Below are 25,430 nucleotides of genomic sequence, written 5' to 3'. Positions count from 1 at the left end.
CAAGCTCTAGGATTTGGTGATGGACAGGGAGGCCTGGCGTGCTGCATTCCATGGGGTTGCAAAGAGTTGGACACGACTGAGCGACTGAAGTGAACTGAGAGTAAATCTGCTTGCCAGCCTGCAGCCGGGTCCCCGCACTCCAACCAGAGGCTCCTGTGTTCCTTTTTCTCCGCCACCCCGCAGAGGACCCCATCCTGCGAGGCTCAAGGGCAAAGGCCGTGTCTGGAGGATGGAGAACTCTGAGGGGAGGACACAGCTGGGATAGCTCAAGGTTGAAAAGATTGGGGTGGGGGGGTGGGCAACTGTGGATGAGGGAGAAAGTAAGCCGAGAAGCACTGTCCTGGCCATGCACCCCACTGTGTGAGGCTCCAAACAAGACGAGTAGACAGGGCCCTCCCAGGAGCCGACATTCTCAGTGGGAGAGGCCATCAGGAGGACTTTTGGGAGGTGGTGGCCACACAGCTGTGTACCAGATGAGGACTTTGTGGGGAGCAGAGACAGCATGCCAGTTTGAAGACTGTGTCCGCAGATCCAGTCTAGCAAGTGATCGACCGGCCACCAGGAATTTCTAAGCATGAAAGGAAACTTGGAGACCAGACCTGGCCCTCCAGCCTGGGTCAGCCTCGGCAGGCAGATGCCAGCTCATGTTGCAGAGACTGGCCTGGAGGGGCAGCAGGGAAGCGGTGGCCTCAGGGGGGCAAGAAGCAAGTTCAGAGGGCAGTGTTGGCCGGAAACCTGGGGAGGAGGCAGGTTCCCCAGTACCTGTAGAGGGGAGTGATGCGTGAGGAAGGGTCAGCCCAAGTCATGGTGGGGGACAGCCGAGCTCCCCTCATCACAAAGAGACCAGAGCAGGAGCAGGTTTAGGGAAAGACAAGGCCCTCCAGGGGCCCAGGATGGTAAGGAGGCCGCAGATGTCCAGCTGAGAGCCTTTCTGGGGGAGTCATGCCCTTCTGGAGGTGGTACACCGAGCCACAACAGGGATGGGGAAAGGAAGGTGAGCGGAGTGCAGAGCACACTGGTTTTCCAAGGGCACCCAGAGGGGTAGGGAGGGGGTGACCGCAGAGGCCCAATGGGGCTGGAAGAGGGAGTCCTCTCCCGAGGGTGGCAGCAGCCAGCCTGCAGTGACTGAGCTGTGAAAGGAGGAGACAGGCCTCTGGTGGTTCTACAGAAGAAGAGAGAGGCTGGAGGAGGACACCTCCCGGGTAGGAGAGAGGAGCCGGCGGGTGGGGAGTGGTAGGGTGAGTGAGGACAGGAGGCCCGGAGCAAGGCGGGGGCGCTGTCCGGGGACTGTGGGGAGAGAACACGCCCCCGTCTTCTCTGAGCTGGAGGGACCGTTATCTGAAAATACAGCCGGCTCGAGTCAGTGGTCCCCGCCACAGAACGTCCGCAGGAGAGGAGGGGCAGAACAGGGGAGGCCTCAGGGAGGGGCGGGCAAGATAACCTGGTGTCCTCCCAGAGACGTGTCAGCTGCCAAGCTATCCCTCTGTTCCCCGAGGGTCCGAGCTCTGTCTGCTCCTCCATGGCTGCACTTCTGCAAGGAGAACAGGGCTGGCGATCAGCAGAGAAAGAACAAGAGGGGGGAGGTGAAGGAGAGAGAGGCCAGGAACACAGACCCTAGGTAGCAGGCTAGTGTAGGCTGAAGTCTCCGCCCAGCGGAAAGGACCTTAAAGGAGAGCGCCACCGTGCTTGTCTGCAGAGCAGTTTGATCAGAGCCATCCTAAACAAGCGAAAAACAGTTGAGACTGGCGAAGACATTGGCAGCAAGTGGCGAAGAGTCTATGAAAAAATTCATCCAGGGAATCCCCTGGAGGCCCAGAGGTTAGGACGTGGTGATTTCACTGGCCAGGAAATTAACGATCCCGCAAGCTGCACGACACAGCCAAAAATAAAAATTTTTAAGCACAAAACAATAAGAAATGATATTGAGTCCATTAAATAAGTGGAAACGAATGTGAGCAGTTAACACTCAAAAGAGGACAAAAACCAGAGAATTCCCTGGAGGTCCAGTGGTTACGACGCCTGGCTTCCAATGCAGGGGGGGCAGTCTCCACCCCTGACTATTAACAGGGCAACAAAGTCCTGGCGCCCCGCAGTCAGGGAAGCCCATGCTCCAAGGGGGACAAGCCCATGTGCCACAACGAAGACCTGACCAAATAAATAAATGGGTATTTTAAAATATATACATCAGAGAAAGTAAAAACAGACCTGCAAATGACGACATACATCAGTGAATGCATTTGTAACGTAACTGAAAATAATTATTCAGAATGCATCAGGAAGTTTCTTTCCCGGCTATTTCTTTGCTCTCGGCTGACCTAGGTCTTGCTCACTGCACAGGCTTTTCTCCAGTTGCGGCGAGCCGGGGCCGCTCTCCGGCTGTGCTGCGGGGCCTCCTCACTGCGCTGGCTTCTCCTGTTGCTGTCCTCTGGGGGACGCAGGCTTTAGCAGCGATGGCGATGGGCTCAGTTGCCCCTCTGCACGTGGGATCTTCCCGGATCCAAACTGGTGTCTCCTACGTTGGCAGGTGGACCTTTAAGCACTCCAGGGACTTTTTTTTTTAAATAAGAACTTTTAAAAGTTAATAATTAGAAAGTCAACCAACCTGAAAAATGATAAAGGGTCTTTACTGGAAGCTCATAGAAGAGGAAGTCCCAGCGGGTATAAACAAAGGAAGTCGAGGTCAGTGACAGTAATACTCAGGAAATGCAAATGTTACCCCTCGCTTTCCCACGCTGGTAAAGAAAATATTATTCTGACACCTGTTGAACAGTAAGAAAGACTATTCAGGAAGACTACTGCCGTCCTTGGGGGCTCTCAGTGGGGAAGGGCTCCGGTTCACCTCTGAGTACAGCAAAGACAGCTAGGGCCAGAGTGAGGGGTTGCTGGCTGGAAGGTTACTACGTGAGATGTCAAGGGTAAGGGCATTCTTGCTGCCCTGGCCTAACGGGATCATCCAGGGTGGGGAATGAGAAACTTTATCAGGTATCAGGGCTGGGTGTACTCCTGGAACCGGTCAGGCAAAGAGCTTCATCTAGGCTAGGCAGCTGGGAACAGGACCCGTGCCAAATGTGCCACTCAGAGTGGTTTGCAAACATGCCTGCAGGGACTTCCCCGGTGGTCCAGTGCCAAACAGTCCACTTCCCAGGGCAAGTGATGCCGCTGAGTGGAGAACTGAGCTCTCACATGGTCAGCGAGGCCCCAGTGGCCCACAGCTAGGACCCGAGGTGGCCAGATACATAGATTTTAATTCGTTTCAAAAAAAAAAAATGCCTGGAAGATCTTGACTCTCCTCCCACCAAGGGGTGAATCCCAATCTTTCTTCCTGTCCTTGAACGTGGCCTGGACTTCACGACTGGTTCTAAGGGACAGAATGAGACATAAGGGAAGTGAGTGATGGTAAAAGGCCTCAAGCCTGGCGTCTGGCTCTGTCTCTGCTCCGTGAGCACCACCCCCCCAACCCCCTCGTAAAGACACTCAGGCAGCCCTGCGGAGAGGCCTGTGTGGACCCCAGACCTCCATCAAAACCGGCCCCCACTAGCCTGCCAGGAGCCAGCTGTCTGGCAATCAGACCCTCCAGCCCAGCCAGGCCGTCTGAGCACGGTGATCCTCGGCGTCCCACAGCTGTTTGGAACCTCACGAGACACTGAGCCAGGGGCTTCCCTCTGGTCCAGTGGCTAAGACTCTGTGCTCCCAATGCAGGGAGCCCAGGTTCGATCCCTGGTCAGAGAACTAGATCTTGCATGCCCCAGCCTAGACCCAGCACAGCCAAATTTAAAAACGAGAGAGAGAGAAAGAGAAAAGAAAAGAAAAAGTCGGAGCCAGAACCCAGCTCAGCCTCTGCTGAATTCCTGGCCCATGGCGGGATGGAGACAATGGATGTTTATGATTGTCATTTTCAGCCACTTGGCTGTGCTGTAACTTGTTACACAGCGTTACATAACTGATACCTAGACCTATTGGTATCAGCTATCGACGTTTAAATAAAGGCACAGCGGCTCTCTGCAAAGCAGCAATGCCAGTTCTGGGTATCAGAGGAACACCCCAGATGAAAGCAAGACAGCGTATGGAGGGTATTCACCACAGCAGGCATGTCTTCAGTTGTGAAAAAGCAGAACCAAAGTGGAAGCGAGACAGGAGGGAAGGGGGCAGGGTAAAACCATGACAAGAATGATACAGCCGTTGAGGATACGACATTAACTGGTTAGAACCAAGTAGGTCCAAGTGGCAAAAGATCTGACTGCCAGTGGATCTTTAGTCTCATTATCTGCTTGTTATAACCGGTTAGCTAACTGACACAGCACTGAGGCCAGGACAGTTCCCAGGCCAATCATAAAAGGCCAGAAAGTAGACAGTAGTCTAATTCCTGGAAATCCCTACCCTTTCACCTGGAGGCCAAGTGTGCTACAGTCCTGGGGGTCGCAAAGAATCAGACACAACTGAGCAACTGAACTGAACTGAACTGAACCCCTTCCCCAGAGGAATTGAAATAACACTCCCACTTAGCCACTGAAATTTGTTGTTGTTGTTCAGTCGCTAGATTGTGTCCAATTCTGCCGCTCAGCATGCCAGGCTTCCCTGTCCTTCATCATTTTCTGGAGCTTGCTCAAACTCAAGTCCATTGAGTGGGTGATGCCATCCAACCATCTCATCCTCTGTCGTCCCCTTCTCCTCCTGTCTTCAGTCTTTCCCAGCATCAGGGTCTTTTCCAGTGAGTCAGCTCTTTGCATCAGGTGGCCAAAGTATTGGAGCTTCAGCTTCAGCATCAGTCCTTCCAAGACTGTTCAGGGTTGATGTCCTTTAAGATGGACTGGTTTGATCTCCTCGCAGTCCAAGGGACTCTGAAGAGTCTTCTCCAACGCCGCAGTTCAAAAGCATCAATTCTTCTGGGCTCAGCCTTCTTTATGGTTCAACTCTCACATCCACGCATGACCACTGGAGACACCACAGCTTTGACTGGACCAGCCAAGTGACGTCTCTGCTTTTCAATATGCTATTTAGCTTGTCACCCAACCTGTGAAAACGAAACACCCCGCAACCCAGGGCCACCTCACTTTCTGAGAGGGACGTGTTCTGCCCACGGAACCTGTTTGTCTGTACACAAACTGGCTTTCACTCTCCTGTGGCTCACTCCTGGATTCTTTCCTGTGTGAGGCCCAGGCTTCTCACTTGGCAGCTCGTCCCAGGGACTCACCTGATTTCTGGGACATGACCATCCACTCACACATGTCCCTTCTCTGGCAACATGTGTCCATAAATAAACTGGTTTGGTACCTGATCTGAAGCAGGTAATTTAGAGGCTGTGATGTAGCAATGACTCTTTTTTTTTTTAAACCGAGTGACCAGGGATACAACCCAGGCCCCAGCAGCAAAGGTACCAAGTCCCAACCAAGGGGCCACCAGGGAATTCCCAATAATAATGTCTTAACTTCACCAAATAGCCAAGTAATCCCGCTTCCCAACTGTTCTCTACATGTCCTTCCTTACTGAATTTTGAAATTTATTGGCATCAAGGTTCAAACAAGGTCCTGGCATTGCAGACAAGTGGGGTACCTCTGTCTGGTCTTCCCAGGTGTGCTAGTGGTAAGGAATCCTCTTGCTACTGCAGGAGACATAAGAGATGTGGGTCGGGAAGATCCCCTGGAGAAGGAAATGGCAACCCACTCCAGTATTCTTGCCTGGAGAATCCCATGGACAGAGGAGCCTGGGGGCTACAGTCCATGGGGACGCAAAGAGTCGGATACGACTGAAGCGACTTAGGATGGGGCACCTCTGAAGTCTATCTTTGTTTATCTGGGTTCCCCTTCACTTGTATTTTTCTTTTTCTTCTTCTTCTTCCTTTTCTTTTTTTTTTAGATAGAAAGTAGATTTATTCGGATTCAGAGAGAAGCACGCCACACAGACAGGTGCGGTCTGTCATTGGGGGAGGCTGTGGCAGCCTGTATTTTTCTTCTTGTTGAGGAAACTGGACCCTTTGTTTTGTAGCCTCACCCTACCTGGCTTTGCAATTCGTAATGTGACAATCACTGCTGGGTACACGACGTGCTTGGGAAAAAAGGTAAAAAAAACCTGTAAAGATTATGTGATATACTCTTAGGGAGAACTGTGCTCAAGAGAGAGCTGGGCACCGTCTGGACCACACTTTTCTGGGCTATCAGATTTCCTTGCCATTGAATGAGTTTACAACGCTGTACATTACAGATGATCACAGTGCAGAATAATTCTTGTCCCTAGATGTGCAAATTCTGCCAGATGGGGGGAGAGCCCATTGATTTCTCTCACTCGCTGTGGGAGAGGTCAGTCTTGTCTATATTTGCATATTCATTTTGAAACGGAGCAGGACCCTGTGGTCCTTGCTCCCCTCCGCCAACCACACACCATGTCGTACACCAGGCTTTTGTCTGAAGAGAACCTTAGTCAAAGAGTGAGTTTAATCAGATAAATGAGAAATGCAGAAACGAAGGCGAACAGTCAAAAGAGACCAAATGATAATACTGTAGTCACTAAGCATAGTCAAGGACCTTTAGCTCTTTCTCAAGGACTGTAGATAATATTCTGAGCCATATCCTGTGAGCTGTCTTACTAAAACCCCAGGTGGAAGAAGTTAACTCCATGATGACCAGACTGTACCCACGACCCAAGCTGCCACAGTTCCTAGAACTGGCCTCAAGGAAATGGTAACAAACTGACCCTGGAACTGAAGATTAACTGGACCTAAAACAATCAAGATGATGCCGGTCAGACTGCCGATGTCCAGTTTGAAGATGACTGTCAGAGCTGACTGCTGCTTCCTGCATGTGGGCCCTGCGTGCACCCCGCTACACTCGTGTCTATAAAAGCTCTTGCCCCACTGGCTGGCCGGGGCTGGGATGGGGGCTGGGGAGTCTGCCTTTGGATAGATGTCTCCACCCTCCCCTGCCAGTTGCCAGCATTTAAAGTAAAGCACATCTTCCTTTCCATCAGCAGGGCCTGCTTATTGGCTTTTGAGCAGTGAGCAGCTGGACCCACACACATCCCAACTAACAATTTCAATACTCCTGAATATTAAACAGCTGCTAAGAAGTTACCAGCTTTCTCATCAATGAGTTAATGAGAGTTGTGGTTTTACCTTTTCCAAAAAATGTTTTAAATTAATTTAAAAAATTAAAAAAATTAATTAACGTATTTTTGGCTGGATCTTCATTGCTGAGCACGGGCTTTCTCCAGCTGTGGCACATGGCTTCCAGATTACGTGGGCTCAGTAGTTGTGGCGCCTGGGTTTAAATGCCCTGTGGCATAGGGGGGAATCTTAGTTCCCCAACCAGGGACCGAACCCACGTCCCCCACATTGAAAGGTGGATCCTTAACCACTGGACCACAGGGAAGTCCCTGAAACCACCTTCTTTTCATCAAGATCACACACCTGCTCTCAGGATGTAATGAAGCTCAAGTTACTTACGTGTCATCACAGAAAGAATTCAGTGAGAGACAAATCGATAGGTGAGAAGCAGGTTTATTTAGAGAGAAACACTCCATGGAAAGAGTGCAGGCCATCTCAGAAGGCGAGAGTCTCCTGCGTTGGTGGGCGGGCTCTTTACCACTGAGCCAGCAAGGAAGCCAAAAAAAAAGCGACTGTACTCCAATAAAAAATAAAGTTTCTACTGTGTTGCTTTTAGAAGCAACAACTGCCCGCCACCTCCACACTCATAAATGATTGCAGGCTCCAAGACAAACACAGAAGAGGAGTTGCATCTGGCAAGTGCTGGCGTGGACATGAGACAGGAGAGAAGGGCACAGGGTGCAACCTTTAAAAGAACAACATAGCCCTTGAGGACAGGACAAAAACTAGTTAGAATTGCCAACGTCCAAGAAGGTAGAAGATTCGACTTCCAGTGGACCTGGGCCTCATTACGCACCCATTGTAATATAATAGCATCTAAATGATGTGCTCACAGGTGCTGAGATTGTTCTGAGGCTGACAGTTCAGTTCAGTTAAGTCGCTCAGTCATGTCCGACTCTTTGTGACCCTATGAACTGCAGCACGCCAGGCTTCCCTGTCCATCACCAACTCCTGGAAGTTACTCGAATTCATGTCCATTGAGTCTGTGATGCCATTCAACCATCCCATCCTCTGTCGTCCCCTTCTCCTCCTCTCCCTGAGGCTGACATCTAAGGCCAAAAAGTGGGTGGTGGCTTGGTTTCCGGAAATCCCCACCCAATCTCCAAAATAGTTGGAATAACCCTCCCATTCATTTGTCTATGAAATTACCCAGCCCTTAAGAAACCACCACATATTTTGGGACTGCTATATTTTATCTATGGAAAGTGTTTCTTTCTAAATAAATCCACTTCTTACCTGTCACTTTGTCTCTTGCTGAATTCCTCCTGCCCAGAGACATAAAGAACCTTAGCTTCATTAAATCCTGAGACCAGGTGTGCAATTCCAATTAAAAGACAGTGGGTTCGAGTCTCTCTAAGGGCTTCCCTAATGCGGGAGACCTGGGTTCGATCCCTGGATCGGGAAGATCCTCTGGAGAAGGAAATGGCAATCCATTCCAGCACTCTTGCCTGGAAAATCCCATGGACAGAGGAGCCTGATAGGCTACAGTCCATGGGGTCGCAAAGAGTCGGACTCGACTGAGCGACTTCACTTTCACTTCAAGTCTCAGTTTGGATTTTGGCCAGGTCCAGTCCCCTATCCGAGGTGTACGGTTTCAGGAGGGGCAGGCCAGCACCAGAGTGAGGAGGGGGACTAGAGGGGTCCCTGTGCAAGGCTGGAAGGGGAGGGCCAGAGCCCCCAGGAGGGTGTGCAAGGCTTTGTAGAGGGAAGCTTCCAGCTCCTGCCTCCTGCAGGGCCCAGCATGGTATCCACCAAATGTGTGGCCAGTGACAGGGTCCAGCTATGGCAAGGTGGTCTCGGGAACCAGCAGAGTAGAGGTTTGGCCCAGCACCTCGGGTGGCTTGGGAAAGGATCCTGCCTCTGGTCAGTTTCAGCTTCCTTTGCCGTTTCCCCGCTAGAGTCCATTCAGGACCTACCTTCCTGTCTCTCCCACTCTCTCCCTGAGGCCAGGAGGTCTGTGGCCATCTCTGCCTCTCTTTCCCTAGTCACCATCCAGACTCTAACCAAGTTGTCATCACCTCTGGACCCCAGATAAACAGATAAGTAGAAATAAAAGTCTGGAGCAAACACCAAAGGGGACAGCACTTAAGTTTATCTTGATAAATTCTTGACAATGTTCTGAGCCTCTTTGTCACAGAGAGCGACAGTACGGACTGGAAAAAAAGTCACTGAATTGGAGATATACAATATACATAACCAGTATTTAATTCATGAATCACTTGGTTTATTGAACACAATTAGCACACAACACGGGTTAGTTGAAGCACACTTTAAAAGTGAGCTATATGATATGTGTATTAGATGTCAGTTTTATTAAATGTGCAAGAGGGACAGAGACAGGGCAATGAACCATTCCAGTCAGCCTGAGGGTGGCCAAGACATGGGCTTTGGGAGCTAAAACTGGGAAGTCCTAGGCGAACCAGCACAAGTTGATCACCGCAAGGACAGAATTTTTTTGTTGACCTGGACACTTGTGGGATCCTAGATCCCCACCAGCAGTCAAACCTGCGCTCTGTCAAGTGAAAGCTTAGAGTCCCAATAGCTGGCCTGGCAGCGAATTCCCAGGACAGAATTTTTAAAAATTATTTTTGAAAGAATGAGAGCAAAAAAGTTTGAAGATGTGACCAGCTGTTCATCACTGCAAGACGTGAAAGCTGAGGACAAGAGGGGGCCCTCTGGGGAAACTGCTCATTGCCTCCTCTCCCAATCCTGTCCCCTACTCCTGCCTGGGGCTCAGGGACACAGAGTGGACACAGCCCCTTCTGGGCCCGGCGCTTAGTAGGCATCGGTAGGTGTCAGTTCATGCTCCATGAAGCCCATCTTAGCCTTCGTGGACCACTTGGGTGCAGGATTTTTGTCACCTGCTTTCCCTCCCCAGGGGCACAGACAAAGCCCCATAGGATCAATCTGGCAGAGATTTCATCCTCCTAAGAGTATCCTCAGGCTTCACCCCCGGGTCCATTCCCGCCTGCCTCCAGCTCCCCCTGCCTCCTCCACTCGGCACATTTGTGTGGCTTTCGTGGGCATCTGGACTGTGTTCTTCACGGACAGCGCTGTTGGGCCAGATGGGAAAGCCTGTGCTGAAAAATGAGCAGTGTGGTTTGGGTTCCTCACATTCCCAAGCCCTAGAAAACAGAGCCATTGGTGGGATATGAAATTCCAAAAGTCTCACGGAGAGAACCAGGGTCTGGTCCGTCTTGGGATGCGGCCGCAGGAAGGGCCGAGCAGATGCTGAAAAATCTTTGATAAACAGTGTCTCCAAAGCATCCGCTCAGATAGCGTGCGGCTTCGCGCCGCCTCCCGGATTGGTGCGGACGCCCTGGGCTCACGGGACCTGCACACAGTAGGGCCACAGGCCAAGCAGGTGAGCCGGAGAGCGGCGGGCTGTGGGGCGCCCGCGGACTCCATTTCCCACAAGCCCGCGCGCGCGCACCCCCCCCCCCCATTTCCCACAATCCCCTCTCCTCTTCCGGCGCGGCCGAGGCGCCGCCGACGGCTTCCGGGTTTGGGCCTGGCTCCGCGACTGAGGCGGCGGCGGCGGCGGAGTGGGGCACGGGAGGTGGGAGCGGGGCACCGGCATGGACGTTTCGGGGCAGGAGACCGACTGGCGGAGCGCCGCCTTCCGGCAGAAGCTGGTTAGCCAAATGTGAGTAGGGGCCGGGGCGGCGGCGCGACCCCCGCCCTCCTCCTCAGCCCCCTCCCCAGCTCTCCTCGCGGCGGGGGGCGGCGCGGCCGGACGGCGGGGTCCAGGGCGCCGGGCCGCGGAGGGGACCGGACCGCGGCCCTCGCCGCCCCCCCCCTCCTCTCCGGGCCGCCGGCTCGCCTTCCTGGGCCGAACTCCTGCAGCGGGCGAGCCCCGGCTTCTGAGTCATCGTCCTGAGCTTTCGCGTTCGCCCTTCGTGTGCTCCGGAGGCGGCGGCCTTCCCCCGCTCCGCGCCCCACTGCGGCCGGAGGAGCCCGGGGCCGCCCGTGGCAACGTCCACAGCGCTGGGCGCCTCGCGCTTCCTCCTCGGAGAAGCGCCTGAGGACGGGAGGCGCGGTGGGGGCGAGAGTCTGCGGGGCACCCCCTCCCCGCCGCGGGCTTCGCCGGAGGGCGACAGGAAGAGGCCGTCAGGAAGCGACCTTCGGTCGGCAGTGGGCGTGAAGAGCTGGGGTTGTTTGCCTCCTGCCCGGTCTCAGCTGCTGACCCCTCGAGGCTTAGGGGCTGCCTGGCGCCCGGGGACTTGGCGCGCCGAGCTCCCGCTTTTCCGCAGTGGCCGCTCGCGGGTTTACTGCTTTCTGCTAGGGCTTGCGGGGCCGGCGGGGATCAGCCCCCGCCCCCGGGGGCCGCGCCGCCGCCTCGGGGCGCAGTTACAGCGCCGGCTTTCTCCTACCGGATTGACAGTTCGCTTGAGCAGGCCAGGAGCAGCCTTGGGGAGTAGGCGACGCAGAAATCGAGCCCCAGAAAGACGAGTCGGAGTGGGAAGGGCCGTCACCGCCAGCTGAGGCTTGGAGAGAGTGAGCCCCCACCGCACAGCGGGGTGGTACTCGTGCTAGGCTGAGTCGTGGAGTTTCAGGAGACGATCGTGCAGCGAGGGCGAACGGGGGCGGCCAGTTAGTGGTGGAAGTGCAGCGCTGGGGAGGTGAGCCTCTGTTTGGCACGGGGCCTGCCTGGAGGTGCTGAGATGCCAGAGTTGGGAAGATCCCTCGATTTCCCCACCCTCTCACCCCAGGCGGATCAAGAACAGAGAGAGGCCAGGAAGGCCATTCCGAGAGTTCTGAGCTCTTGGGGGTCTGGGGACCTGTCGTTTTTCATGCTTGAATTCCCCCCTGCTAGAGCCCTGTCTTTCTCATCGCTCCATAAAATCGTTGAGGAGTGACCTAGTCAGGCAAGCGCTTATAAAGGCCTGCAGGAGACAGTGCTGGAAACTGAAAGAGGAAGACGATCCCAGGGAAAGAGGAGAGCGAGTGCGGTGGATGGCTCTTGCTGACTAACTGGATGGAGGGGGTGGGGTGCAACCCTGTGGAAGGAAGGAAGTGGGGGAAGGCAGGGAAGCCGGCAGTCCAGGGCAGGCAGTGGGGACTGCCGTGGAATGGTCTGGGACGGTTCTGCCCACGTTGCAGACTCAGTGCAGTCTTGAGGCTTGGTCCATATCTGGGCTACTGTAAGAAAGGCCCCCAGGTCAGAGATTTCTCTTGGAGGAAGCCTGGAGTTTGAAGACGGGAGGAATGAATTGTCCCCGAAGGAAGTGGGGCAGGTAGGGGCGTGTCTGAGGGCTGGTGGCCACTAAAGAGGACAGAATGAGTGCTCCTTGAATCAGCCTTCTGCTTCCAGAGAACCTGCGTCCCTTTTTTTTTTTTTTTTTTTTTTTGCCAGATTGGTGCTTAGATATTACTGTTCTGTTGCTGCCTACAATTCGTTTTGTTTAAAAACAACCGAAGTGTATGATTACCCAGCAGTTTCTGTAGCTCAGAGGTCTCAGTGGGCTCAGCTGAGTCTTCTCCCCAGGGTCTCCCAGGGCTGAAATCAAGATGTTGGCAGGTGCCTTTCCTCCTGGAGGCTCTGGGGGTAGAATTTGCTTTCAGGCTGCTTCAGGTTGTTGACAGTTCAGTTCCACACAGCTGGAGGCCTGAGGCGAAATCGGTCGTCACTGGCTGTTAGCCTTGCCAGGGTCAGTCTGTCTTTGTTCCCGGGGGCTGGCTCCATTCCCTCCCACACCCACATGCCCAGCTCCAGCAAGGGTGGGCTCTTCTGCCTCATCCAGAAAAAAATAATTCTCTGCTAGTGGCTCAGAGTAGATTGAGCTTGCCAGGATAATCCAGGATGTTGTCCCCACTTTGAAGTCAATGCCTTGATTAGATCTGGAGAGGCCCTTCTGCCTCGCCTGTGGGTGTGTTCAGGGTTAGGGCCTGGGCACGGTGGGGAGCCCAGGATGAGCAGTTTCGGAAGCTGTCTGCCTCACTCGTGTTGGTGTTCTCAGTTCTCAGATTTTCTGTTTTCTCTCCAGGTTTCACTTTGAAAGCTGTGATTCTTGGTGCCTTGGTTGATGGTGTTCACAGAGTTACAAAAGAAAGGTCAGGACACCTGGCATATTGTTAGTTCTGACTTTCTATAGTGTTTATGCTGGCACTTAAAGTTGGCTGTCTTGGGAAATGGTTTGTTAGTTTGTTGGGTTATTTTTTGGCCCCTGCCACAGGGCATGCAGGATCTTAGTTCCCCAACCAGGGATTGAACCTGTGCTCCCCGCAGTGGAAACCTGGAGTCTTAGCACCTGGACCTCTGGGGTGGTCCCTTGGGAAATGTTTTGAGCCAAAGTAATTTATAGTTGAATGAGGAAAACCAAGTGGACAACTGGGATGTCGCAGAGGGAGGGGAGCACGTGAGCACAGCGCCCTGCCCTCACCCAGCTCTGAGTCGCTCTGGAGAAAACGTGCTCGGAGCATGGGCTGAAGAAGCAGCTCCCGACTCCACTGCGGAAAGCAGCGTTAGTGGGGCTTGTCCAGAGGCCTTGCAGGGACGCCGGGGCAGCCTCTCCTTAGCTCCCACTCCCCGACTTCTGCCTCCCCTCGCTCCCCACTGCCCTGCTGACAACGCCTCAGTGACTGTCCTCAGCGTCAGGACAGAGCTCCAGATGGCCCGGCCTGGCCTCGCCACCTCTCTTGAACCCCCGCTCTTGTCCAGCCTCTCTGGTCTTTCAGCTTCTTGCTCATTCCAAATTCTTTCTTTGTGCTTTCCCTTTAAACAATGTTTCATGGAGTATTTAAAGAATTCCACAACGGGTCGATTCCCCCCGCTGTATTCCTGACTAGCTGCTTCTCTTTATTGATAGGTCTGCTTCAATATCAGATTCTCCAGGTCCTGCCCACCCTGCCTAGAGTGGGTCACGCCTGTAATGTAGCTCTGGCCCTTTGAGTCTCCCGCAAGACTCTGATCCTGTGACAGTGATGCCTGTCGTGTGAAGCGCTTGCTGGTGCAGGAGCAGCGTCGTCCTGGGGGCTGTGTGAGCCGCTGTCTCAACCACTGGCCTGGGCGACCGGCTCAGGTCACTTCAGCACGCACTCTGAAGCTTGGGAGCCCATACTTTCTCCACGTGTCAGCTGAGTGACCTTGGGCACGTCACCTTTCTGCTCATCTCCTCTCGAAGGCAGGAGTCCAGTCTGTCTCACAGGGCTGGCGGGAGGGGAACGGAGGGCTGGGGACTCTCAGTGGTATGTCGCCTGTGGCCCCCACCCCGGGCCCTGGCAGGAGGAGGGGCCAGTGAAGGTGGGGAGGGGGCCGATGGCGCTTACTGGAGCCTCTGGGGAGCGCAGCTGTGAAACTCTCGGTGGGCTCAGATGCGCTGCTTGTGGAGCACCTGCTTTCCCTGCAGGACCGCAAGAGCAGCCCCCCAGGGCCCCCCAGCTGGCCTTCGTGGGCCTTAGACCTGCCTCCTGGGGTCGGTGGGTGAGTGTTGCGCACGCGTGTCCGGTCTGTTGGCTTCTGGAGAACAGGCATGTGTGAGAAGTGAGCAGCGCTGTGAATGTGAGAAAGGGCTGCCTGAAGCATCTCCAGAGACTCGTCTTGAGTTTTGTATTGATCCTCCCACCCTTGAGTACAGCAGGTTGCACCTCAGGCGTGGAGTGATGGACATCCGCTGGGCTGACAGATCCCCGGGAGGAGACAGGGCTGGGGGAGGGCAGCCCTGGTCAGGGCTCCAGTGGGGGGCCAGGGTCAGGGAGGGCGTGCGGAGGGGAGGCACGGGTCGGGAGGCAGCAACAGGGCAGCCACCTCTTCTGCCGCAAGGGACGTGGGGATCCAGGTCTGCAACCCGGGAGGTGCAGAGACCTCAGCCTAGACCGGAAGGAGCGTGCCGAGAGCTGTTCCCCAGAAACAAAACAAGCACAGAAGCCGAAGAGAACAACCAGACAGCAATTGGAAGGGTCTGGAGAGGTCTTCAGGAGGAAGGGAGCGTCCTGAAGCTTGCGCGTCTGGAGCCTGCCTGTGGCTTGTGGTCCCTTCTTTGGGCAGAAACCGCTGAGTCTTGGCTGATGCTTTTCCTGGCTTGGCCCACAGGCCGCAGCAGCCCTGGGCCTCCGTGGTGTGACTGGCCTTGTTCTCCAGCGCGGAGGTTGCTGAGACCCTCACTTTCTTCCTGGCCAGGTGTCATCCACGTGGCTGGGCTGGTGTCTGGGTACAGCCCACTACAGAATGTCTGCGCCTGAGGCCAGGGGCCCTGTTTGGTCACCGTAAGTCCCAGTGAAACAGCCAGAACGTGCTTGGTGAGACGCTGACTTCAGGGTCCTGAGCCTTGGCTCTGCTCCCCTAGACCAGGAGTGAGAGTGGCTGAGGGGACAGGAGCCCTCCGTCACCCCCTCCCTCACCCAGGGTTTTCTCAAGGCAGCTGAAACAGGGGGCATCCCTGCCGCAGTAGTTGGCCTGTTGGCTCACGCACTGGCTCGAGGCAAGCTGCCTTTCCGTCTGAAAGAGTGGTCGCGTCTCTGGGGAAACTGGGGCATGGCAGTTGGCCCACGCCAGGTGCGCCGAGAGCGCTTCGGTGGAGCCACTGCCAGTGGGCAGCCTGTTGGCAGTTTTAGCCACTCCCCTTGGGTCACTGGGTCCCACGGGGTGGCTGACACAGCACCACGAGCCCCGCTGACCTTTGGCCTCACAGGCTGTAGCTCTCACATGGCTTCCTGGCTGGAAATCGTCCAGCTGTTGGTGCCATTCCTGACCTGGTGGCTGTGGCTGGTCCAGGACCCTACGTGGGCATTCTAGGGTGGGAAGGACAGTGACCACTTCGTGGTCACTTCGTGAAGGGCAAGGGGTACTTGCCCCAGAAGAGTATCTCTGAGGGCAGTGATGTCGGTTATGAACCCTAAAGGTCAATTTTTAAAGGAATTCTGATGGCTTTTTAAAAATTCAGAATGGATCATAGAACCGAGTAGTCTAAAGACCCCGCCACACCTGTGTGTTCAGCACTGGGCTTCAAGTGGTCAGCTCTCGCCTCACGGACTCCACCCTCTGTCCCCAGTCACTCTGACACCCGGAATGTTTGGGTGGCAGCCGGTGGACTCAGCTCCGTGCCGGGATTCCTCCTCCACAGTCTGTGCCTGCCTGCCTGCCACCCCTACCGTGCCGGGCTGCCCCAGACCCTCACGGGCGCCCAGCTGTGGACCTGGCTGACGCTTCCTGCTCGCTTCCCTGGCTCAGCACCAGGCCCCGTGCCCCTCGCCCTCCCAGTCGCCCCCCCCCCCCCCGCCCCGGCGCTCTGTGACTGCCTCACCCACAGTTTGCATCTGGGTTGTTGAATGCTTGGCAGCCCTGCTCTGAGCCCCTCCAGGCAGGAGCATCGCGAGCATTCTCAAGTCACAGTTGCTTCCTGCCTCTCCAGGGGTGACCGTGGGTCACCCGGATGGGTGCTCATCTCAGAGTCTGAGAAAGTCACAGCACCACGCATGCGGAATGCAGGCAGGCTGGCGTCCGCACGAGCCGTGGACGTCAGGTGCCGGCTGAGTGTAAGTCGTTACCTTCGGCTGGTTGTCTGAGTGATTTTAATTTTCTTTGTAATTTGTACACGTGGGTACTGTGTAGTTTAATAGTCAACATGTATTTGTTTGCAATCAGAAATCTTTTGAAGGAGAGGTAGACCCCGTGTGCAGGGAGGAGGAGGAGGGCCGCAGTCTCCTCCAGCTGCTGTGAGGTGGCGAGTCGCCCCGTGCTCTGAGTCGGGTGGGCAGCCTCCTTTGCCTGGCCCGGTGCCAGCACAGCCGTCTGAAGGCGGTTCTGCCCTCCCCACCCCTGCTGAGAGGCTTCTGCTTTCCATCTGAAGCTGCCCATTCAGGTTCCCTCCCCACCTCTGCCCCCATGCAGCGGGAGAGCCCCCGCCAGACTCCCCTGCTCCATGCCTCTGGCTGCAGTCATTTCTCCTCTTCCCTGTCGGAGGTCTGGCATCATCCCCACTCCTGACCCCTGGTGGCTCCGCCCACAGTGCTCCTGCTTCCTCCTGAGCTTGTTGGACTCTGATTGGATACATCCTGGCATGAACAGAACAGGTGAACTCTCTTGCGGTTTGACACTCGTGGGTACTTGCTTTGCCTTGCCAGCTGTGTTAGAAGTTTGTGGGGAGCAGGACCTGGTCATACCTCTGCATCGTGTGCACCCGCAGGTGCCTCGTCTCAGGTGAGGGACGTTGGGCGGCTGCATGAGGTGTGTGGAAAGCAGTGTGGAGCCGTGTAGACAGGGGAGTCCAGGCTGTTCCTGGATGCTTCTGCTTAGCAGATAAGCCAAGGAATACCTGGTCTAGGAGACGGGAGGGTAGTTAGCAGCCCAGGCGTGGTTCCCTCGAAACCACAATCCAGAGGGTGGGGGGGCGTGCCCTCCACTTTCATAAGAAGCTCTGCCCGTGAGGACGCCTGGTGGTCTCTTGCTTGGCCCTGTCACTGCCGGGGTGCGAGTCCGCCCCTGGTTGGGGGTCCCTCAAGCTGTGGGGTGGCACCAAAGGCAAACAAGAAGGCGCGCCTCGCTGGCCCAGCGGGGCCGGTCGGTTATGGAGCCGCCTGAATGAGTTGTGTGGGCCTGTCGGTAACGGAGTCTCCAGGCGCAGTAACGCGCTTGGCACAGCGCGTGCTTGGGGAAGACGCTTGAACTTGTTTTTGAGGCTGTTTGTGACGGCAGAGCACTCGGGCGTGTCCTCTCTCTGCTTGCCAGTCCTCAGCGGGCTCTGCTCTGACTTGGTGATGAGCAGCGGGTGCTCCTCCTGACCTGGGGACCAGGGTAAGGGCCAGGGCAGGGTGTGACCCAGTCGCCTCTGCTCAGCCCCTCGGCATCCAGGCCGGGCAGGGCAGGCAGGGGCAGAAGGTGCTGCCCGGGGCGCCTGCTCTCCGAAGCCTGTCCGGACTCCGGGGCTGGGGCAGTGCTCGCCTCATCCCTGCTGACCCGTCCTCCCCTCTTTCCAGCTTTCTCTCCGTCCTCATCAGAGGTGTGGTGCGAGGAAGTGCTCTGGCCGCCTCTGTTGTCAAGTGGAGAAAGGCCCTGTGGGCCGCCGGGGGCCCTTCACAGCCATCGGGTACGGAGAGTCACCCCAGGGAGGACTCGGGGACCCCTGCCCAGGGCTGAGGTTCATTTGGGCACTAAAGCTGAGGGTGGGGCTGGGGCCCAGGGCCCTCCCCAGACTCCTATCATGTGTGTTTGTGTTGAAGTAAGGCCCACCCGCCGCCCAGGCTGCGTCCTGGACAGGCGGCACCCTGTGCTTCAGCTGGTGCGGAACTGGCCCCGCTTTCCTGACTTCCCGGCCACGAACCCCACGCTGTGCACCCCTGGGTCTGGGCTCCACTGAGTGTCACGTGCGCGATACTCGTCCTCGTGTATGGCAGGCGCTTCTTTCTGCCGTTGCTCCGTGGCGCGGCACCATCCCCTGTAACACAACCCCGCCCCCGGGCGGCTTGGCCCTGGCTCCTGGGTGCAGGCTGGCTCTCTGGACTCTGCCTCCAGGTCTGGCCTTCGGATTCTTAGCGCCAGCTGGGGGTTTTCCCAGGTGGCTCCAGTGGCGGTTTCCGAGGAGCGGAGGGAGAGGATATGGGAGCGGGAAGCCCGTCCCAGCAGCGGTGGCCCGTCTTCAGCTCCTGTTTCAGTCAGTGGGGCTGGTGGGCACAGCCCTTCATTCTGTTCAGATAACATTGCAGATGATTTCAGAGCAGCAGAGTGTTTGTCATGCTCTCTCTGCCCAGAGGTGGCTGTTGCTGACATTTTGATCTCTCTCCTTCAGCACTGTTTCTTTGGGCATATGACGTGATGTGTATGCATTTTAAACATGCCAGCACACACACAGCCCCGTGCTTTTGAAGTGGATGATACTCTGAGTTCAGTTTGATTGGTGGCTTTCTCACGACCACAGTCCATGCCTGGGGACTCTGGCTGGGACTTGTGTGTCCGTGGTTCCAGTTCTCACAAGGCTAGACACAGTGGTTCCAAATCGGAAAAGGAGTACGTCAGGGCTGTATGTTGTCACCCTGCTTAGTTAACTTATATGCAGAGTACATCATGCAAAATGCTGAACTAGATGAAGCACAAGCTGGCATCAAGATTGCTGGGAGAAATAGCAATAACCTCAGACATGCGGATGACACCACCCTTATGGCAGAAAGTGAGGAGGAACTTAAGAGCCTCTTGATGAAAGTGAAAGACAGTGGAAAGGCTGGTTTAAAACTCAACATTCAAAAAACTAAGATCATGGCATCCGGTCCCATCACTTAATGGCAAATAGATGGGGAAACAATGGAAACAGTGTCAGACTTTATTTTCTTGGGCTCCAAAATCACTGCAGATGGTGACTGCAGCCATGAAATTAAAACATGCTTCTCCTTGGAAGAAAAGCTATGACCAACCTAGACAGCATATTAAAAAGCAGAGACATTGCCGACAGAGGTCCGTCTAGTCAAGGCTGTGGTTTTTCCAGTGGTCATGTATGGATGTGAGGGTTGGACCATAAAGAAAGCTGAATGCTGAAGAATTGATGCTTTTGAACTGTGGTGTTGGAGAAGACTCTTGAGAGTCCCTTGGACTGCAGGGAGATCCAACCAGTTCATCCTAAAGGAGATCAGTCCTGAATGTTCATTGGAAGTATTGATGCTGAAACTCCAGTACTTTGGCCACCTGATGGGAAGAATTGACTCATTGGAAAACACCCTGATGCTGGGAAAGATTGAAGGTGGGAGGAGAAGGGGGCGACAGAGGATGAGATGGTTGGAGGGCATCACCAACTCGGTGGACATGAGTTTAAGTAAACTCTGGGAGTTGGTGATGGACAGGGACGCCTGGTGTGCTGCTGTCCAGGGGGTCACAAAGAATCGGAGATGACTGAGCCACTGAACTGAACTGAGACACGGCAAGCCTTCTGGTCTGTCTGGGTGGGGAGGGACTGGACCGACTTCTGGTTACTAGAGCAGGTTTTCTGAGGGTTCGTACTTCCCCCGTCCCAGAGGCCCAGGCTCTCTCGGCCACATGGTTGCTCCCTGTGTAAGGGCCCGGAGGACCCCACTGCAGGACGCTGTTGGATGTGAGCCTTCTTCAGTCATCTCTGCAATGTCTTCCTGTGTGCTTGAAATGACCCTATTTGTCTGTCTGGGTGAAGTAGAAAAGGATACTTTATTACCTTGCCAGGCAGAGGGGGCCAGAGTGTGCTCCTGCCTTAAAAGCTGTGTGTCCCCGCCTCCCCGCCGGGAGAGTCTGGTGAGGTTAGAACACTGGTTCTAAGGGCAAGGAGGTCCAGCCAGTCCATCCTAGAGGAGATCGGCCCTGGGTGTTCTTTGGAAGGAATGATGCTAAAGCTGAAACTACAGTACTTTGGCCACCTCATGCGAAGAGCTGACTCATTGGAAAAGACTCTGATGCTGGGAGGGATTGGGGGCAGTAGGAGAAGGGGACGACAGAGGATGAGATGGCTGGATGGCATCACCGACTCGATGGACGTGAGTCTGGGTGAACTCCGGGAGTTGGTGATGGACAGGGAGGCCTGGCGTGCTGATATTCATGGGGTCACAAAGAGTTGGACACGACTGAGCGACTGAACTGAAGGGTGGGGTCTCTGACAGGATGAGGGTGTGAGCAGGCTTGCACCAGATGAGATGACCCTTTTATTTCCTATCTTGTTCAAAGTCCCATGAGGACTTCTCCAACCCTTCACAGAAGTAGGGATCATGGGAGTGCGGTCTCCCCACTACTTGGAGAGCTCACATCATGGGACCAGCGTTTCCCCTCCCTCTCCCTGTCCCTCCTCCCCTGGACCATTTTCAGTCACATCCCAGATACTGTGTGATTCTCACTGCCCAAATCAAGTGTGGATCTCTGGAAGACATGGCTTTGCTCCTCTTGAACACTTCACAAGTCCTGTGAGATAAGCACTTTCGTAAGCTCTTGGCTTGACACAGACCATCCTTACTGGGTGGTTGCCCCGGGGTGGCTGGGACGTACTCAGGGCTGGAACCTGGGGAGCCACCATGGTCCCAGGCCTGGAGCCCCGGGTCAGTGCATGGATGAGTCAGACGTGCGGAATGGAGAGGGTGATGAAGCTTGTGTGGCTCCTCGAGCTCAAATAAGACACATCTTCCCAAGAGCAGCAGTAGCTTCTTTAGGTCTGGTTCTTTCACTGAGCCTCATCCACCTATGAGAAATCTTTCCAGCAGAAACTGGAGAGCTCCGTCAGACCAACAGGGACGTGAGGAGAAAACAGGGAGTCGAGGTTTGGGATGTAGTTTGAGACAGGCTCCCAGCTGCTGTGAGGGCGGGCAGGCATCCTCCAGGCCGGGAGCGTCTGCTCGCAGCTGGTGACTAAGCCAGCTGCGTCTCGTCGTCTCCTGCTGCCAGCGCAGCCCCCTGGGTGCTGGGCCGCACCGGCACGAGTGGTCTCTCCCGCAGGGGGTGCTGTGCGCCGGGCCCTCTCTGGTTGGCACCTCTGACCACACTGGCCGAGGGCTGCGGCCTCAGTGGCCTCTCGGTGCCACGGGGCTGCCTGTCCTTCCCCACCTCGCTCTGGCGGCCTCGGGGCGAGGCCCTCTCAGGGCTGGTGTCCCGCAGGGCCCTGCTGTCGGGGTTCTTGCTCCCTGGAGGCTTCCTCCTCTTGGGCTCAGTGTCTCGGTCCAGCAGCCTCCAGGAAGGGCTCCGGGGAGGCACATCCGTCCCGGTGCACGCGGCCTCCTCGGTGGAGGGGCTCCCCGGGGACTGAGCCGCCCGTCCCGCTGCTGCTTGGGCCCAGGTTGGGAGCCTCTCCTCTCGGAGAGCTTCAGGGCAGCGCGCCTCGCTGCCCAGCTCAGGGCGGCACTGCAAGGAATGCGCCTCCGCTTGCTCCCCGGGGCTCCGTTCCCACCGCTCCGGGTGCGCCTTTCCCCAGGCCCCTACAGCTTTGGCCCTCTTCTTGTCTCTCTCTCCTGTTTCGTGGCTCTGGCCTGCCCTGCGGGAGACATCTTCAGTTTTACCTCTGACCTTTCCCTGCTAACATCTAATAAACTTTGATTTGTAAGAACTTTGTTTTTTTCTTGCCAATGTGACTTTTCTGGTTTTACAGTGTCCTGTTCTTGTTAAATGGATGTGATGTCTTATCTGTTACACTTGGATAATAAAGGTAGTTTCTTGGTGTTTTCTTCTTCCTGCTGAGCTTCTCCAGGGGATCTTGATCTGCCGTGGTAGGTGTGTGGGAGCCCGTGGTCAGCTGCTCACTCTTACAGGGGTCTGTGAGGCAAGTGGAAATTAACCCTGCAGATTCCGTCCCTCTTTCCAGCCTGGGTTTTCAGCTCTTATTTAATTTTACTTTTATTTAAGCGAGGATATTGCAGGGAGTGTGTGTGTTTGGATCATGACTTGGGCTAGCGCCTCCCCCTGCGCGAGGCTGCGCTCCTCTGCAGGCGGGCTCCTCCCCCGAGAGCCGCAGTGCACGCTGGCGCCTGTGTACATGTGCGCTTACTCACTTTTCATTCTGGCTGGTCCCTTCTCCTCCTCCTCTCCACAAAGGTTCACGATTTTTAAAGAATTCTCTGCTTAAGAGAGTACAGCACTCGAAGGGACGAACCAAAGAAAGTTTAGGTCTGTTCTGACTTGACAGTGTGAACCCTGTAGATGTGTGAGTCGGACACAGCACGTTCCCTCTCGGGGCCAGTGCGGTGACTCCTCTCCTCTCTGGAGGCAGGCTCCCGGGCTTCCTTGGCGCCCGATGGCATTTAGGGAGGGCGGACAGTTCTCTGCTGTGCTGGCCCGAGCCGTGCTTCACCAGTCAGCTCCCCGGGCTGTGCTGCGGGTGTGGGGAGCGCGCCCTCGGGCCCTGGCACCCCTCCTTGGACGTCAGGGCAGGGCTTGAACTTCTCTCTCTGATGGGTGGCTGATAAAAATGTGGGAGGAATCTCTTCCGTTGAGGCAGTTCCGAGTGCAGGTTGGAATAGAATTTCCAGACACAGAGCCCCGTATGGGACACCAAATGCTGGGGCAGTCCAAGCGCAGGTAGGAAAAGGATTTCCAGACCTCGAGCACTTCATACGGCAGAACAAAGAGCAGAAGTAACACGGGCACCGTGAGTGCAGTGGGCCGAGAACTCCTGACGGGAGTTTTCCTCTCAAGGGAGAGTCGACAGTTTTCCTGAGTTAACGCCAACTTTTGTAGCCTCAGAACAGAGAAAGTTCCTGCTGGAGGCGGGCGTGATCCTTCCTGCTGGGAGGCGGGCGTGACGTGGGCAGTTGTGGAGCTACAGGGTGCTCACTGGAGTGGGCCTCTGTACCTGCTGGGGAGTCAGGGAGCTTGCTAGTGATGATCAGGGAGGAGGGGGCTTGTGACGATGGGTACGAAGGGGCTCAGGCAGCTTCGGCGTGACCTGGGTTCCGGGCTCCGCTTCTGGGGCCTTGGTGCAAGGCCTCGCCCCTGGGGTCTTGGGGGCAGGCCTCAGCATCCTCCACCTGGCGAGTGCTTCCCACTCTGTGCTGTGTGTGCTGGTGGTGTGCTTCAGAGAGCTTGCCCCTTCCGCTGCGGGCGTGCCACGTCCCCTCTCGTCCTCCACGCAGCTGCGATTTGGATCTTATGCTGGGTGCGGGGTCAGCCGCCAGCCGCAGGCTTCTGTCTTGCAGTGGCTGAAAAAAAGCCTGCACACACAGGCAGCGCTTGGCCAGGTAGCCTGGGAGTGGGGCAGGGCTGCAGAAACCTCCACCCCCGGGAGGTCCGTTGGCCGACGGTGTCATGGTTCCCAAGTTGGGCAAGTTTCCTTTGGGGGCATGAAAGCCTTTGGGTGGGCGGAGGGCATCCGGTCCCCCTGAGGCCAGGAGCTTCACCACGGGCCCCAGAGGGAGGGGTGGGGTGCTGGGAACTCGGCCCCCGTCACACCTGGGGAGGCCACCTTGAGGAGGGGGTGTCAGGACAGAGGAGCGTGGGTGGGAGGTTCCGGCTTCCTTCACACCCTGTGCTTCCTGTGCCTGTGTGCCTGACGGTGCTCCTCCTGTAACCTCAGCGCGGCCCCATGAGCTGGCACGGTCCCGTCCGCCCTCTGCAGGAGGGATGCACAGGGACCTGGAGGTGGTGCCCTGCACAGGGTCACCGGTGGGGGTCTGGGAGGCCAGGGCCCGTGGCCTGAGCACACATCCAGCTCATGTGCAGGCACAGCCGCCCAGGGGCACACAGCGGGCATCCACCTTCTGCTGCAGATGCCAGCGTTGGGGGCGAGGGCTGGACACTGACGGAGTGGAGTTCCCCACTGTGGAGGCCTGGAGGCGGAGGCCACCGCAGAACGGCCCGGGCGTGGTGAGACGTGGGGTGAGAACTGAGCTGAGAAAAGGAGGCCCCCAGGTGTCTCTTCTGGGTGGTGGTGGGCACAGTGCCCAGGCTGCAGGGGTGTGTGTCCCTGCAGGTGGGTTCTGGCCTCCGGCTGGGGGACTCGGGGGCCCGGGTGATGGGTCAGGTCTGGACCAGAGACGAGTGGAGCTCTGCCTGGGCAGAGGGGCGGCCCCCCAGTCCCCCGAGGATGGGTCTGCTCAGTCACCTCTGTCTGAGGTGCTTGGGGTCTCAGAGCCCACTTGTGTGTGGAGCCTGCCCGCGCGCTCTCCCGGCCTGCCGGGGTCTGGCCTTGTGGTCCCGCTGCCTTCCTGTCACCTCTTTCTGAGCCTGGTTGCGTGTCTCTGGTGCGTGGGTCTCCTCCACTCTGGCTGCCTCTCCAGCAGGAACCTGTTGCTGCCTCTGGGCCCGGCGCAGGCTCGGGGAAGCAGGCAGGAGGTGGGAACCCTGACCTCACGTGGAGTGAGTTGCCGGGCAGTGGGGTGGCTCTGTGGCCGTTTACTCTTCTTCACGTGTTAGCACAGATCTGTGTCGGCGTTTAGCACCCTTCCCGGGATGTCTTCCGGTTCGGCAGCTGTGGCCCTGCAGCCCCGCACACTGGCGGTGCCCAGCTGTGGGCGTGTCTGCAGCTGCCAGAAGCCCACGGGACCTGCTGGACCAGGCTTGTCGGATTCCATTGTGGGGGTGAGGGGTTCTTTATCAGCGAGCCCAGCTCTGGGGAGAAAGGCGGGGAGACCCATCCTGCAGGGAAGAAGGTGGCCTGTGAGCAGGGGCCCTGGCGCCCCCTCCTTTCTAACAGGTGCGCACCTGTCCTTGCTGTGTGGGGCTGCGGGGTGTGTCCTGCCACCCAGAGAGGCTCCAGCGTAGCCGTGCACACAGCTGTCGCCTTGCAGGGCGTCGCGTGATGGACACCTGGCTCCGATTCGGTCTCTTGCTGTGTGTGCGTTGGCATCTGTGAGGTCGGCATCTGCCTTGAGCTGGAGGTTGATGAGGTCGGGCTCATGTCCTTGGTCCCCCTGGGAGGACCTGCGTGTGGGAACTTTGCCTTGGGGGGACCAAGGTGAATGGCATGGCGCC

General features: G+C 56.4%; 1 protein-coding gene across 2 annotated transcripts in view; it reads left to right on the top strand.

Moving 5' to 3' along the window:
- Positions 1-10,560: 10,560 nt before the first annotated feature.
- The window catches only part of MED15 (mediator complex subunit 15), a 48,964-nt gene continuing 34,094 nt past the window's right edge, over positions 10,561-25,430 (top strand). Inside the window, exon 1 of one of the 2 annotated variants that reach the window (XM_055549824.1) lies at positions 10,561-10,742. In XM_055549824.1, the coding sequence (XP_055405799.1) occupies positions 10,675-10,742 (68 nt within the window). In that variant the 5' untranslated portion in view covers positions 10,561-10,674. The remainder of the gene's footprint in view (positions 10,743-25,430) is intronic. The other variant, XM_055549825.1, reaches the window with a different exon arrangement.

This window comes from Bubalus kerabau, chromosome 16 (assembly GCF_029407905.1).
Source record: "Bubalus kerabau isolate K-KA32 ecotype Philippines breed swamp buffalo chromosome 16, PCC_UOA_SB_1v2, whole genome shotgun sequence".
NCBI classification, from domain to species: domain Eukaryota; kingdom Metazoa; phylum Chordata; class Mammalia; order Artiodactyla; family Bovidae; genus Bubalus; species Bubalus kerabau.
The sequence above is the reverse complement of the archived record's forward strand: the minus strand, read 5'-3'. Positions and strand labels throughout refer to the sequence as shown.